We start from the raw sequence: 13,913 nt of genomic DNA on the forward strand, positions 1-13,913 counted from the left end.
GATGATCTCTGCCATGCTGTTTGTGTTTTCGCTGCTGTTGTTGGACATCTGAGGGACCCCGCCCCTCTGCAGAAGACTTGGAGCGTAAATCCTGTTTAAAAGCAACTGTCTCTTTGAGCCTCGATCACTTCTCTAAGCAGATTTGGGGGGAAAAAAACAGCCCGATGGCCAGTGGTTGCACTGTTTGAAAGAAAAGATGAATAGAAGGAGGGGTTTAAGGGGGTGAAGGGTCCCATTTGATATTATTGCATCTGTGTAACCCTGGATTATCACTCCCGTGCGTGTGAGTGCGTATGTGTGTGCTTGTGAAAGAGGGATTGATATGAGACAGAAAGAGGAGGATGGAGATAACAATGTAAAGTGATGCATGTGTTTTACTCAGGGTTGTCATTTCATATTAATTTTAAACCGTGTGGTGAAGAGTTCATTACACACCGATGAATTATAGATTAGAACTAAATTAGGCATAGGATCATACAATAAAGTATACATACAGTGGTCACTGCATATATCACTCACTGTTAATCCATTTGTCGCATCTCTGAACAATAACTTATTTATTTTGGTGTATTTTCTGACAGCAGTCTATCTATAAGTGACTCCTCTGTGTTCTGTGGTTTATACAGTTGGTTGAAATGCATATTTGGAGTCATTTCTTTCTTTACATACTTTACTTTTACATTCAGATGATGAAGAGCATTGTCAGTAACTGGCTGTATAGAGATACAATCAGCTAAACACTTAGATTGACTAAGGCTACCTTCATTGCACAGTGTAGTCCCCCACTCTACATGAACATGAAAAAATGATGAGAGAGATGATACAAATCTTGTAGTGAGGGTTTTGAAGATTCCCGTATAAAAAATTTACTCCAGCATGGAACCAATTATTACAACATCCGCCGACCTTTCCAGGGCTGTTCTTGTTTGTGTTCTATGAATAGCAACCCATAGCCGAGCCGTGGTGCCCACTACGCCCCAAAGGTGGTTATTCCTCAACTGCAAATCCAGGCTGGTGTTGTGCTCAGGTGGCACATGCTGACTCGTCCTAGAGAACGCCGATGTGTCTTGTTTGAAGTGAGCTCGGCTCTAGGAAACAACCTCCAGGTTTCGACATCAAAACGGAGAATCAAACCCCCTAATGGGCACCCCACTGTGGGCTAGAATTAGCAGGAATAACCCCCGCCAGCAGGCTTACTTCTCTAAATGCAGGGGCCTCAAAGGACGAGGTGGAGGGTGGAAGAAGCATGTAAGCTAAGGGAGGAAGAGGAAGGATGAGAGGGAAGGAGGAGGGCGAGCAGAGGTGGACAAGAAAGAGGGATGGTAAAAGAGGGGGGGGGGGTTAACCAGGAGAGGTGTGTTGTAAAGGAAACCACGTCTATACACGTCAAATACATGCAGGACTGCATGTACTAAGCAAACATGTTGCCTAGACTGTCTGTGTATGTCCACACACGTGACGTGGGAACAAGATGGTGCACCCTTGTGCTGGATTGCATGCTTTCATTCTCGTGTGTAAGTGTGTGACAGACATAAAACAGGACGGAGAGCCTCTGTAGAGACAGACAGCAGTCAGTGCCTGCAGCAAGCTCAGAGCTCAGAGGGTAATGTATACTCACTCCTCGCCGTACCAGAGAGAAGGTGACACCAGTCAATCCCATTCTGACAGGGAAGCTGAGATAATAGCGGGCTTTGATTCCTTGCAATAACTCCTGCCAATCAAAATGAAAGGCATCGTGATTGCAGGGAACCACAAGTGTGTGTGTTTGTGTGTGGAAGAGCTTACTGTATACTACAATGCGGCCAAGATGAGTGGAGGCAAAAAAATGTGTTTACGTATTTTAAAGGTGCTGTCGTGCTTAGTGCCACCATTAAAGGGAAAACAAAAAGACGGATGGAGCGAAAGAGCTTTTACAGATCATGTGTGCTATGATAATGTCAGCAGGGGGTGGAGGGTGTGTGTGGGATAAATGTGCGAGCGACTCGGCCCATTTTTTGACTGTCTCCTGTCATAGGTCAGTGGGTAATTTGCGTGTGTTTGTGTGTGTGTGTGTGTGTGTGTGTGTGTGTGTGTGTGTGTGTGTGTGTGTGTGTGTGTGTGTGTGTGTTTGTGTGTGTGTGTGTGTGTGTGTGTGTGTGTTTGTATGTGTGTGTGTGTGTGTGTGTGTGTGTTTGTGTGTGTGTGTGTGTGTGTGTGTGTGTGTGTGTGTGTGTGTGTGTGTGTGTGTGTGTAATGCAGACCGGCCTGTGTGTTTGCATGCATGTAGGGAATGGGGAGGGTGAGCACAAGGCCAGGGGAAGGAGTCTTTCAGGTGGAATAAAAGCATTACTGCAGTAGTAGAAAGGTCAGCTGTAAACTTGTATCAGACTAGTGGTGATCACCCTGTGCTGCAGATCTCTGAGGTATTGAGCAGGCACGCTCTAATGGCTTTGATATATGGACTACAGGACTCCCTGAAGAGGTCAATACCATAGCACTTTGTCTCTATGAGCAATGACCCTCTCAAGCTCCATTTAGAAGCTTTATAACTGCAGGAAATAGGCTGGAAAGGCCTCGAGCAGGGCACGGTGAAAGAGAACTAATATAAATGAAGTATTTTCTAATCACTTCTTCTGTGCTCTAATCATTGTCCCAATCAGTCATTAGCTATGGCGGTAGAAGTGTATGGCTCTGGACGTTATCAGAAGAAGATTTTTTTGATGTGGTTGAGAGAAGAAGAGCATCTGAGCTGAATGGAGCTAAAAGAGCTGATTTATCATTACTCCATTTGGGAGGGCAATGACACTAGTGTCTCATAGTGTTTCATCAGGACTTCAGAATCTTGTGAGCCGCAGTGTTTAAAGGGAGCGACAGCTACAAATTTGTTGATTTATCTGTAACTTGTCAATGGTTGTCTGAAAGAGAGAGATAAAGCTCGGAGAGGAAACAGAAACCACAACTGACAGAACAATAAACTGTGCCTGATTTTGGCCAATTTCTCTTCAAACTCATGTGGACATAATGGCTTCCATCGCGGCCCCTTCTGAGTACATTGATTCGGAGGTAACCTTTGGTGTGAAGAATGAAAGAAGCTGAAAACTGTTTATGAATGTCCGCTGTAATTGGAATGAGCAGATGTTGCAGTATTGTTCCACTGTGTTCAATAACAGGCTTCTTGTTCTATTTTTCTCCTCTACCCTGTCTGTTCAATCCCCTGTTTCCTTTCATTTCCCCCCACTGGCCCATCCTTTTTCCTCCCTCCCTCACTGTATCTCTCTCCCTCTTCCTCGTCGTCTCCCTCAACTGCCCTTCCTCCAGACTCTGAGCTCTGTGCTGTGGCTGTGCTGAGTGACTAAGTGGAGCCCTACGAGCCATGGAGGAGATGGACAGTAAACCCTACCAGCCGTTGTCGAAGGGACGCCATGAGATGGAGATGTCCTACACCAGCTCGTCCGATGAGAGCGAGGACGGCCGCACCCATCACCGCTCCTACACCTCCCGCGAAACCCTGCCTGACTACACACACGAGCTACGCCTCACCCTGGGTTCACACCGGGAACGACAGAGCAACTACAGCCAACCCCAACCAGGTAGCAGGTCGTACTTATCGTGGTGTCAGGGCATTGCTTAGGCTGGACGTAGTTACCTGAAAATACACAGGTGCACTGATACTTTATGTGGACTCAAATGGATACTGGCACCAAAAGACACACATACAGCAGACACACTCATACACACACACAGAGGTCTTTAAAAGGACCTATGTGAATTACCTATTACAGTCCACAATGAGCCAGAAGGACAGTCGAAGGCAGCCAATTACCTCTTCTCCACGGAGGTGATATTTCTCTCCCACAGCAAAACTAGGTCAACCCCAAACCTCTCTGGCCTCACCCGGGGTGGAACACCACCCTTCATTACACACACACAGCTACAGACACAGGCGGACAGAGACACACACACACGCGCGCACACACACGCGCGCACACACACACACACGCACGCACGCACACACACACACACACACACACACACACACACACACACACACACACACACACACACACACACACACACAGTTTGACACGTACACACCGAAAAATTCTCCCGTGCCGGTGACAGGAGGAGAAATGGGCCAGCGCTCGCTGTGATGGATGGCCTTTATGCAGGTCATGTGTGGTGTTAAGAGAGAAGCCGCTCCTCATCAGGAGCGCGCCGCTGTGCAGGGTTCATGGTGATCAATAGGTACTCTTTCTGCTACCTCAACCTCCTGCTACTCTGCAAGACCTACCCACCATGCTAACAAGCAGCATCAGCCATTCATAACAGTTACAACTCCTGATGAGCAGGCTGCTCCGAGGAGTTCAGGGTTTGAATGCAACGACCGCACTTACCGGGTAACTTGGAGAGGATCTGTGTCTGAACCTTGTCCTCTCACTACTGGTGTCGCTCAAGGCTCTGTCCTGGGTCCCCTCCTCTTCTCTCTGTACACCAACTCTCTCGGCTCTCTCATTCACTCGCATGGCTTTTCCTACCGCAGCTATGCTGATGACACCCAACTGATCCTCTTTTTTCCCCGATCTGAAACACAGGTAGCTGCACGAATCTCTGCCTGTCTGACTGACATCTCTCAGTGGATGTCCTCACACCACCTGAAAATTAACCTCGACAAGACCGAACTACTTTTCCTTCCAGGTTCTGGTCCAGGCTCTGGTCATCTCAGGTCTGGACTACTGTAACTCCCTCCTGGCAGGTCTACCTGGTAGTGCCATCCGACCTCTTCAGCTCATCCAGAATGCAGCAGCTCGACTGGTCTTTAACCTCCTAAAATACACTCCCACTACTCCGCTCCTCTGCTCCCTTCACTGGTTACCAGTAGCTGCCCGCATCCGTTTTAAAACATTGGTACTTGCGTACCGCGCTGCGAACAGATCGGGTCCAGTCTACATCCAGGACATGGTCCAACCTTACACCCCAGCCCGTTCACTCCGCTCTGCTTCTACCAATCGGCTTGTTTCTCCCTCACTGTGAGCTAAACACTCTACAAAATCACAACTGTTTGCTGTCCTGGCTCCTAAATGGTGAAATGAGCTCCCCAACGACATCAGGACAGCAGAAAGTCTGTACATCTTCCGCCGCAAACTAAAAACACACCTCTTCAGACTTTACCTTGAATAGGAGAACTTTAATAGCGCTTAAATGGCACTTACTTTTAACACTTTGTAGTTTGGCTTTCTTGAAGAAATTGTATTTTCTTGATTCCTGTTGTTCTGGGTTTTGTACTCTCATGTTTGAATGCACTTATTGTAAGTCGCTTTGGATAAAAGCGTCAGCTAAATGAAATGTAATGTAATGAATGCCACCTGCTATGGATTTTGTCGCACTGTTCGCCTTACAGTGACCTATCAATGGCCATTAGTCATTATGATGTTGTTTCAATATCGTCCACAACACCATGTTGTCAAAGAGCACATGCCTTTTTCTGCAGTTGCTCAGTCTTTCTGTTTCCATAACAAACAGCATCCCCTGTCATCAGTGTCATATGGTCAGGTGCAGAAGACCCCCAAAGCAGCCTTTGAAATGTCAATGGCAGCCGGTTCTGCAAAGCACATCTGTTCATCTTTGGGCAACAGAGTTATATATAGTATACCCTACCTAAGTAACCAACTGTTAAGGGAGGACATTGCCTCCAGTGACATTTTTAATGGATTACGGTGTTCCTGACAAAGATCAGCCAATTCGTTTCTCCCCCAATTCCCCACCCATGTTCTTCATATTTTCCTTCATCTTTTAAACCGCCACAGCTTGCCCTCTCCTCCCTTCCGTTCCTCCCTGCTCTTTTCCCAGCTGTTTAAATTCATCTTTCTGCGTTTACCTGCTCTTTGGATCTTCTCGACATCGCACCTGTCCCTGCTTAGCCTCTTTATGTGAGAAATATACTGTTGATGGATAGACACATACAGTAGATCCACAGCTCTTTCACAGCGCTGACCAAAATAATTTCATTTTTTGTTTGCCTATTAATTAACTCAAATTAATTAATTCATGCTTTTCATCATTTTGTTTACAAAATCAGAAATGAGTTTCAGCATAAATGTTTGAATTATTCAGAAGTCAGAGCCTAACAAAAATATGATAGTTTGAGTTATGTTGGAACCTTTCACCACCTACTGCAACTCATTCTTGAAAATAACATCTTATGATGAAGTTGGTTAAATTATGGTAATCTGTGAAATATAGAAACTCTAGTGTTAATACACTACTGCACTATACTACTGCCAGTACCTTCGCCAAAAAAACAGTACCATCCTTTACTGTCTTAAATCAAAACAGATTTATTTTTTAATCCAGAATCCAACATACTACCTGCAGCTTTTCCTCTCAGCGCAGTATCACACCAAAGTGTGTCATACACCCATCGGCCCATTAGAAGATACCCTGACAGTGTCATGTTTTGCATCATATAGGTGTGAAAAACACACCTGTATGAGCAGGATCGAAGAATGAGGTAATGTGACAAAGTACAAAGAGGTCTCACAGGTAGGAGGTCAGGGAGAGTTGGATGGAAAAAACACATGACTTTCACCCTGAGGACTGTGTGTTCGAGTTAGTAAGAAAGCAAAAGTCAATATAGATTTCTTTTAAGTAATGTAAGTAAGTTACTTACGTAACACTTTAAGCATTTGAGGTACACAACATACATTAAATCACTTATGTGATGTACATAATGCTACTTACTTAAACCCAAATCATGATCTTTCCCTAAACTTAACCACGTAGTTTTTGGTGCCTAAATCAAAGGCACCTTACTTTTATGCTTAAACATGACACTGACCCAACATCCTCTAGTGAACTGCTGGAGTATTATGCTTTGGCATGATACCGAGTTGTTTTCTTTGGCTGCATATGGTCCCAGCAATCTCTTCCGTCACACAGCAGGGCAGTCTACCTGCCCAGAGTACATTAACTTCACAAGAGTATCGCTAACAGTCCACAATAACAATTAGAGGAGTCTCAGATGAGCTTTTAGCAACTCACAATTTCTCCCATCTTGATGGTGGACACTGTTTATAGATAGTTAACTTAATCTGTAAGTAAAACAGATTTAAAAGGTGAGGAGCCACCAAGAGGACAAAAGAGAGCTACTGGACACCCTTTATTGTCTCTGCGTCTTTCCTGGGTTTTTTTTTTTCTTTAAGAACTACCTGACCCCACAAAACTAAAAACTCAAATGTTTATCTTTTTCACATTATTATTTCACAATCTGATTGGGATTATCACACAATCAGATTTTTGCTTATGACAGTAATTACAACACTGGGTGAAAGTACTGTCAAAAATACTGTAATATATAAATAGTCGTTTATGTGCTGAAGTATCGGGGAGCAGCTGACTGTAATAGCAGGAAATAGGAAACTATTCAAAAAATGATTTCCCCTCTAATCTCCTCCTAAAATCTTTGGTTGTGTTATAGATATTTTTCAAAACAAACTGTTTAGACGACTTTTGAGGGTGCAGTCGATCTATGTTTTGTTGCTACTGGGAAATAGCCTATTTGCTCCTGAATTGGCCTCTTGCAGCCAATTTGAGCTAAACAGTAGTGTGCAGCAGTGACCAATCTTAGGTCGGTTTAATTCCAGCAGAACAGTATGTGTGCCACAGTTGGTCCTGACCCCATCAAACAGCCACAGCAGGACACGGTGCTGGTCAATGGGGTGGTCAACAGGACTGTGGCTTTTATTGAAACACTGTGGTTAGTGTTCAGAGGACCTGACCTAACACACATATGTACTGCACTAAGTGAGAAGGAGGGGAAGTCTTTCTTTCCTCGGAGGAGCCTATATGGTACCAGGCTACTATCTGTATAGATTTCAATTTATCCCTTGATTTCTTTAAAATTCCATCAGTTCCATCACTTCCACTTACACATTACAAACAGAAAACTCAGGTGGTGAGGAAGAAAATTTACTCAACTGCCTCTACAGGAAAAAAAGGTAGTGCTCAATTGAATTGAATTGAATTGAAGTGTAACCAGAGGACTAACGCAGTATATCTGATGTTCTCAGATAACAGGTTGATGCTTGGGATTGGAGGGCGTTCTAATACCTGAAAGCATATGAGGCTCAATTTTTCCCTCAGTCTGAGTCAATATTAATAAGGTTTGATCTTTATCTGATCTCTTCACCCCACCAAGGAGAATATAGATGAGATCAGTGCTCTGTTTGAGCAGCAGTTCAATACATCTCAAGCTCAATAACACACATCAGGCAGCCTGAACAGGATATAGCTTCACTGCAAATGATTAAGAAAAATTGAGGGTGGCATTTTGATTTGGACTTCTGAAAAACTTTTAATAAATGCTTGCTCAAATAACAGCTTGTCCCTTGACATAATTTGGGAGGTGTTCGGTATTTGGCTTGTAAATAGCTGTCTCTAACAGACACCTGGTCAGCTTAGTCGCTGAGGCAAATAAAAACACATGCTGGCATTAGAGGCTTTAAAAGATCTATGTCTATGTGATTCTCAATCTGCGTTATCTCTCCCCTTCCTCTAGATTTAGACTTCTGTAAGGCTGGGCAGATGAGGAGCCCAGACTACCACATCCACCAACAGCAGCAGCAGCAGCAGCAGCAGCAGCATCAGGAGGAGGAGGAGGAGGCATTGTGCTCCGGACCGGCTGCCCACGTCCACAGCCGCGGCTACTCCCTGGGCGTGAGCTCAGACGTGGACACGGAGCCGGAGGTGGACCCCTCTCCTGCTCATGGCCTGCAGCACATGTGGATGCGCGGCCTGAAGTCTGAGCAGAGCTCCTGCCTAACCAGCCGCGCAAACTCCGCCCTCTCTCTCACTGACACCGAGCACGATAGGAAGTCTGAGCCCGACCATGGTGAGTGGAAAAAAAACCTTTATTCTCTCTCTTCAAGGGGATTGTCCATCAAAATGAGCAGCGGAGATTAATTTAGCAGACATTTTATGTAGAAATACACCTTTGATGATTTAGTGATATGCATATAAGTAGCATGCAGCACCTGGGCTACTTCCTTATCTTATTTTCTTGACAGTATTTTACATTACATCCTTATAGTTTTATTATAATGAGAAGACATTCCTGTCCGATGAAAGCAAAGAAAAACAACATATAGAATTTTCACTCTTCTCAAAGTTTAAGTTTCAGCCTTGGGCAATTACGTGATTGAAACTCAGTTTTTTTTAAGTAATGCTAACGCTTAAGTTCCTCTTTCTTTGAAGGCTCTTTGATGTGACTAAATACAGAAACTGTGCTATTGGTTATTTAGTCTCTGAAGTGACCCCGTATTGGAGGTGAACCTGCGGTTGACTGGGGATGGAGCTTGAGGAAAGTCCAGCGCCAAACAGCCACGGTGTATCACTTGGAAAAGGATTGAATATCCATCGGAAGCAGATTTTGGTTTAAGGCTTTGAGGAGAGGGAATTGTAGAGGTCTCACGTCTACAGTGGCTGACTGGCTGCCTGAGGGCAGCTGACAACTGCCTCTGTGGGAAGACTACAGCCTGGAAGGAAGGAAGGAGAAGTTGAGAGGTGGGGGTGAAGATATGGGGCCAACTAGAGAAGAGTCTGGGATGGTGCCAGCTATCTGTCTTGCACTGCTGGGCTTGGCTGGGCTCCCCGCAGATGGAGAGTTAGTTAGAGGTGCACACAAACAAAGACAGAGCTCTCCAACCCATCCCCAAGGGCACTGTCTGTTTATGTGCAGCAAAAAAGGTGGAACGTATTCAGTGGCTGAGAACGAAGGATGATAGAGAAAGAGAGAGGGGGGAGAAGGAGAATTAGAGACGGGAAGAATACGAGACAGGGAGAGCAAAATGCAAATGAGAGAATAGAAATGGTAATGTAATGGTATAATTAGAATGAGAATAAAATGAGAATAAAAGGAAATGAGTGGTGGAGGGTAAAACAGGTGAAGGAGAAGCTGGTTCCGAGTGTTTGACAAAGATGTTGTGAGAATGAGAGGACAGAGGAGGAGAAAGATCATGCGAGAAGGGTTTTAAGACGTGGTTGTTTATGTTCGGGATGCACCCAGGGGTGCTGTTTAATGACAGGCGGTCTGGACATGCAGTCAGCCTCCTAGAAAATCATACGATGGAAGAGGCGAGGGAGTGAGCGTGAGGGAGAGCGGGAGCGAGGGAGAGTGGGAGTGCTTGCAGTATTACACAGTAATCAATTTGTGATGGCTGTGTGCATATGGACCAAAGTTATTACCATTTGAGATGAGGGACTCCATCTTTATCCAGGGTCAGAATTAAAGCTGCAAAAAATAGGGGAAGGCAGATGGGAATGCAGCAGAGGAAGCAGAAGAGAATGAGGATGGATGAAGTCACAGACGTGAGAGGGGAGGATTTGAATGTTCAAAGCATTTGGCTTTAATGCTACAATGCACCAGGAAAGCTGGTTTATGTGTGGATTTCCTATGTCACATGATGATGTACTGTATATACCAGGGCTCTCCAAACTTTGACACACACTCTCAAGAACATGCTCTTCCTCTCACTCACACTTAACCACTTTCCTCTGTCTTCTCTGCTGCATTGGAATCCTTTTTTTTGTCTCCTCTCCACCAGCAGCAGCCCATTTATTCTCATCCTCTTCCTGTCCATCTCCCTCTGACACATGGCCAGGTGTGTCCATGCGTGGCATCCTTTAATAGGAAATGCATAATGGATGTCACATTTCTCTCCATCAGCACAACAAAGTCTCACACGCCCCTCTGTTCCCAGCGATAATGAAAGTTAGAGCCACTCGCAAAAAAAGATGTTGGCGTAAAAGGGCTGAAATCAAAAAGCTAACGTCCCTGCCAAAATGAAAGTGCATTTTAAGTCGGCCCGACCTTGCACTCCCTTTGTCTTCAGAGCTCACCCCCTCCCAAACCCATTAATGATGTCAGCTTCAAACTGGCAGGAATCCTTTTGTTCCTGGTCTGATTGAAGCTGACAAGTCAATTTAGTCACTATGTGTGTGTTTATGTGTGTGTGTGTGTGTGTGTGTGTGTGTGTGTGTGTGTGTGTGTGTGTGTGTGTGTGTGTGTGTGTGTAGGTGTGGATGTGAGTGTGAGAAAAAAATAGAGAGACATATTAAGAAAGAGTAAAAGGGAAAAAAGATTCAGTTTGTGTGTGAAGCCACATTTGTACGGAGGTCTGTCTTTATTCTCTTTCATGTGTGTCTGTGTGTGCGTGTGTGATTGGGATGGTGGTGAGGGGGTGGAGGTGTGTGTGTGTGTGTGTGTGTGTGTGTATATGTGTGCGTGCATGACCAACTGTGACACCTCCCTGGAGGAAGGCTGCAGGCATTCTTGAGCACCAGTCAGACCTTCTGACAAACTCAGGGAAACATCAACACCCTGAATTGACGACAGTGCACCGTAAGAACAGAGGAGATTGGCAGTAGAAAGACAAAATGTAGTTCAGCTAGAGTTTAGTGCTGACAGACACACATACGCATGGATGATCACTATATGGTCAGAAGTATGTGGACATACAGGTGCTTTTATTAAACGTCAATCCATAAGAGGCATTGATATATTGCTACACTTTTTCTTGGCTGCAAAGCTGCTCGAATTCAGCATTAGTTGGGTGGAGACTGGGGTGAGGTGTGGGTTTCATTTGAAGTTTTCATTCATCCCAAAAGGTGTTGGATGGGGATGAGATCAGGGCTCAGACTATGGATTTGATTTTGTGCATGAGAAAATTGTCATAATTAAAAACAAAGGACCTTGCCTAAATTATTGCCACAAAGTTGAAAAGTATAATTAAAACAGCTCCAGACCAGAAATGCATAGATCCTATAGTGCACAATCTGTAGGTGAATACATCTCCAGACTAAGTCTGTTTTATTGCCAAATGATAAAAGGATAGAACAAACATAATAGCTCTCTTAGAGAGTCAGATGAGAATATATCCAGAACTCTCTTGCCTGTCTGTTACCAGGGTTACCAACTTTCAGCTACCTGCTGTTGAGAGAGTTTTCCTACTTTACTGCAAACTCAAAACCTGGACAAAAGAACACAAACTATCTGGGTGGATAAATATAAAAATGGATGATGTCTTCAGGTCGGAAAACTGAAGCCAATGCGGAACTGCCTTAAACTGCAATACCACTGAGGGCCACGAGGGGCTGGGTCCAAAAAACCTCAGGCTCATTATGGTGTTATTAGCTTAATTCCCTCTTTTGGATTAGTTGTCCTTCTCAAAATAATTCCATAATTAATTAGTTATTAGGCCTCAAAGATAAGTATGTTTGGGGGTGTGCATGGTTTCATTGACATGCCTGGGCTGCAGTCAGGTTGCAGGTCAGTGTCTTCAGGCACTCATTCAGATCCAGCTCTTGCTCCTCCCCTGCTCTAACCTCTCGTCCAAATATGGTCAATTCTGGCTCCAATTCTGGCGACACAGTGGGTTGCCACTATAGATACTACGATACTACAAGAGGTTTTTGAGAAAACGACACATTTTAAAGTAATAAACTCGACTGGTCAAAACAAAATATTTCTGACTTTCTACAGTGAATTTTATGGACTTTTACAAAGTGTAACATTAAAATGGGCAACAGCTGTAATGGAGCACAGGACTCAACCTGAGGATGGTTGCCATGTAACGATATAGCTCATAAACTGTGAATCTGTGCGTGACAGCACAACTGTATTAAAGGTAGAAAAATATAGAATGCCATGTGCCTTTAGATCCTGACCAATCAGATATGTGTTGGGAACAGTTAATAATTATCAACGAAGGATTTCACTGCTGTTGGGCATAAATCAGAACAGCAACTCTTTCACTTTGGAAATGCCCAAATCCACCCTGCTGCTGTATGATAGCTACATGTATTATGAAATAGTAAAAGCAGTGATTCAGTTGTATTTCTTTGGACATTTCAGTTTGTAATTGATCTGAAATTAAACAGCGAAATGAATGAGGTAAAATGAAGCCACACAAAGGATCTTTTGGTCTCCCTCTGTTGTTTATGGACCAATGTTGGTGCTAAACTTGCAGAAGACAAACTGATGTTTAGGCTTTGTTTTGTGTGCACAGAAAGCCGGAGCTATATTTCTCATAAAGAAGGGGCTTTGAGATTTCCTCTTATTTCCTCTTCGAACAGCGGGAGAGCAGAGGACCGAGCCTGAGAGCGGCTAAAACCTGCCGTTACATGTGCAGCTAAAAAACTATAGGCGGCAATTTGTTTATTAGCATAAAGAATAGAGGAAGAAAGAAACTAAGCAGTATGTTGTTTAATTAATTTAAACACACACAGAAATGTGAAAATGACAATTCTTACATGGTGGTATACACCATCATCATAGTTGTCTGGCAACTGCAGTGTGATGACAAGGGCAGTCACTGTACCTGTCGGTTATTACATGGCTGTTTGTGCATGGATTAAGTAAACAAGATTGAGTTAAGAAGAGAGCTTTAGAGGTGCTGGTTACTGTCACTGGGTGGGAGCACTACAATAAATGCTGAGAGAAAGAGGAGAGCAGATGTCAGTCTTCTGAATTACTGCAGTGTGGAATAATAAAAAAAATAGATTGGCTGCATTATCTGGGTTACAACACTGTCCCATAATGAGATGCTAATTAGTTGACCACTTTGTCATTAGTTGAATCAGTTTTACTCCTCTCTCTTTTCTCATAGCTTATCATTTTTCCCTCCACTTTTGAGACTGACACATTGGCATGTAGCAGACAGCCTGCTGGTTTTACATCGCTGCACTTTTCACACGTCGTCCTCCGAGCAGAACGGGTTCTAAGGCTGCATAGGGCTGCAGTCCAGTGAAAGGCTCTATCAGTCATTATACCCAATAACTTTCTGTGCTAAAATGCAAATATCTGTGTAATTACCATGGCCTCTGCAAGCACTTGATCCTGATTGGCCGCAGGACGTCCATTATTTCTTTTTTTAAACTCG

The 13,913-nt window shown here is 44.2% G+C and overlaps 1 protein-coding gene across 1 annotated transcript in view; it reads left to right on the forward strand.

Annotated features, from left to right (window-relative positions):
* The window catches only part of tenm1 (teneurin transmembrane protein 1), a 170,528-nt gene that overhangs the window by 10,399 nt on the left and 146,216 nt on the right, over positions 1-13,913 (forward strand). The window contains exons 2-3 of the mRNA XM_069171293.1: positions 3,298-3,569; positions 8,534-8,866. Coding sequence (XP_069027394.1) covers positions 3,353-3,569; positions 8,534-8,866 — 550 coding nt within the window. The 5' untranslated portion in view covers positions 3,298-3,352. The remainder of the gene's footprint in view (positions 1-3,297; positions 3,570-8,533; positions 8,867-13,913) is intronic.

This window comes from Embiotoca jacksoni, unplaced genomic scaffold (assembly GCF_022577435.1).
Source record: "Embiotoca jacksoni isolate LCO1_2020_lvr unplaced genomic scaffold, fEmbJac1.0.p SCAF_5, whole genome shotgun sequence".
NCBI classification, from domain to species: domain Eukaryota; kingdom Metazoa; phylum Chordata; class Actinopteri; family Embiotocidae; genus Embiotoca; species Embiotoca jacksoni.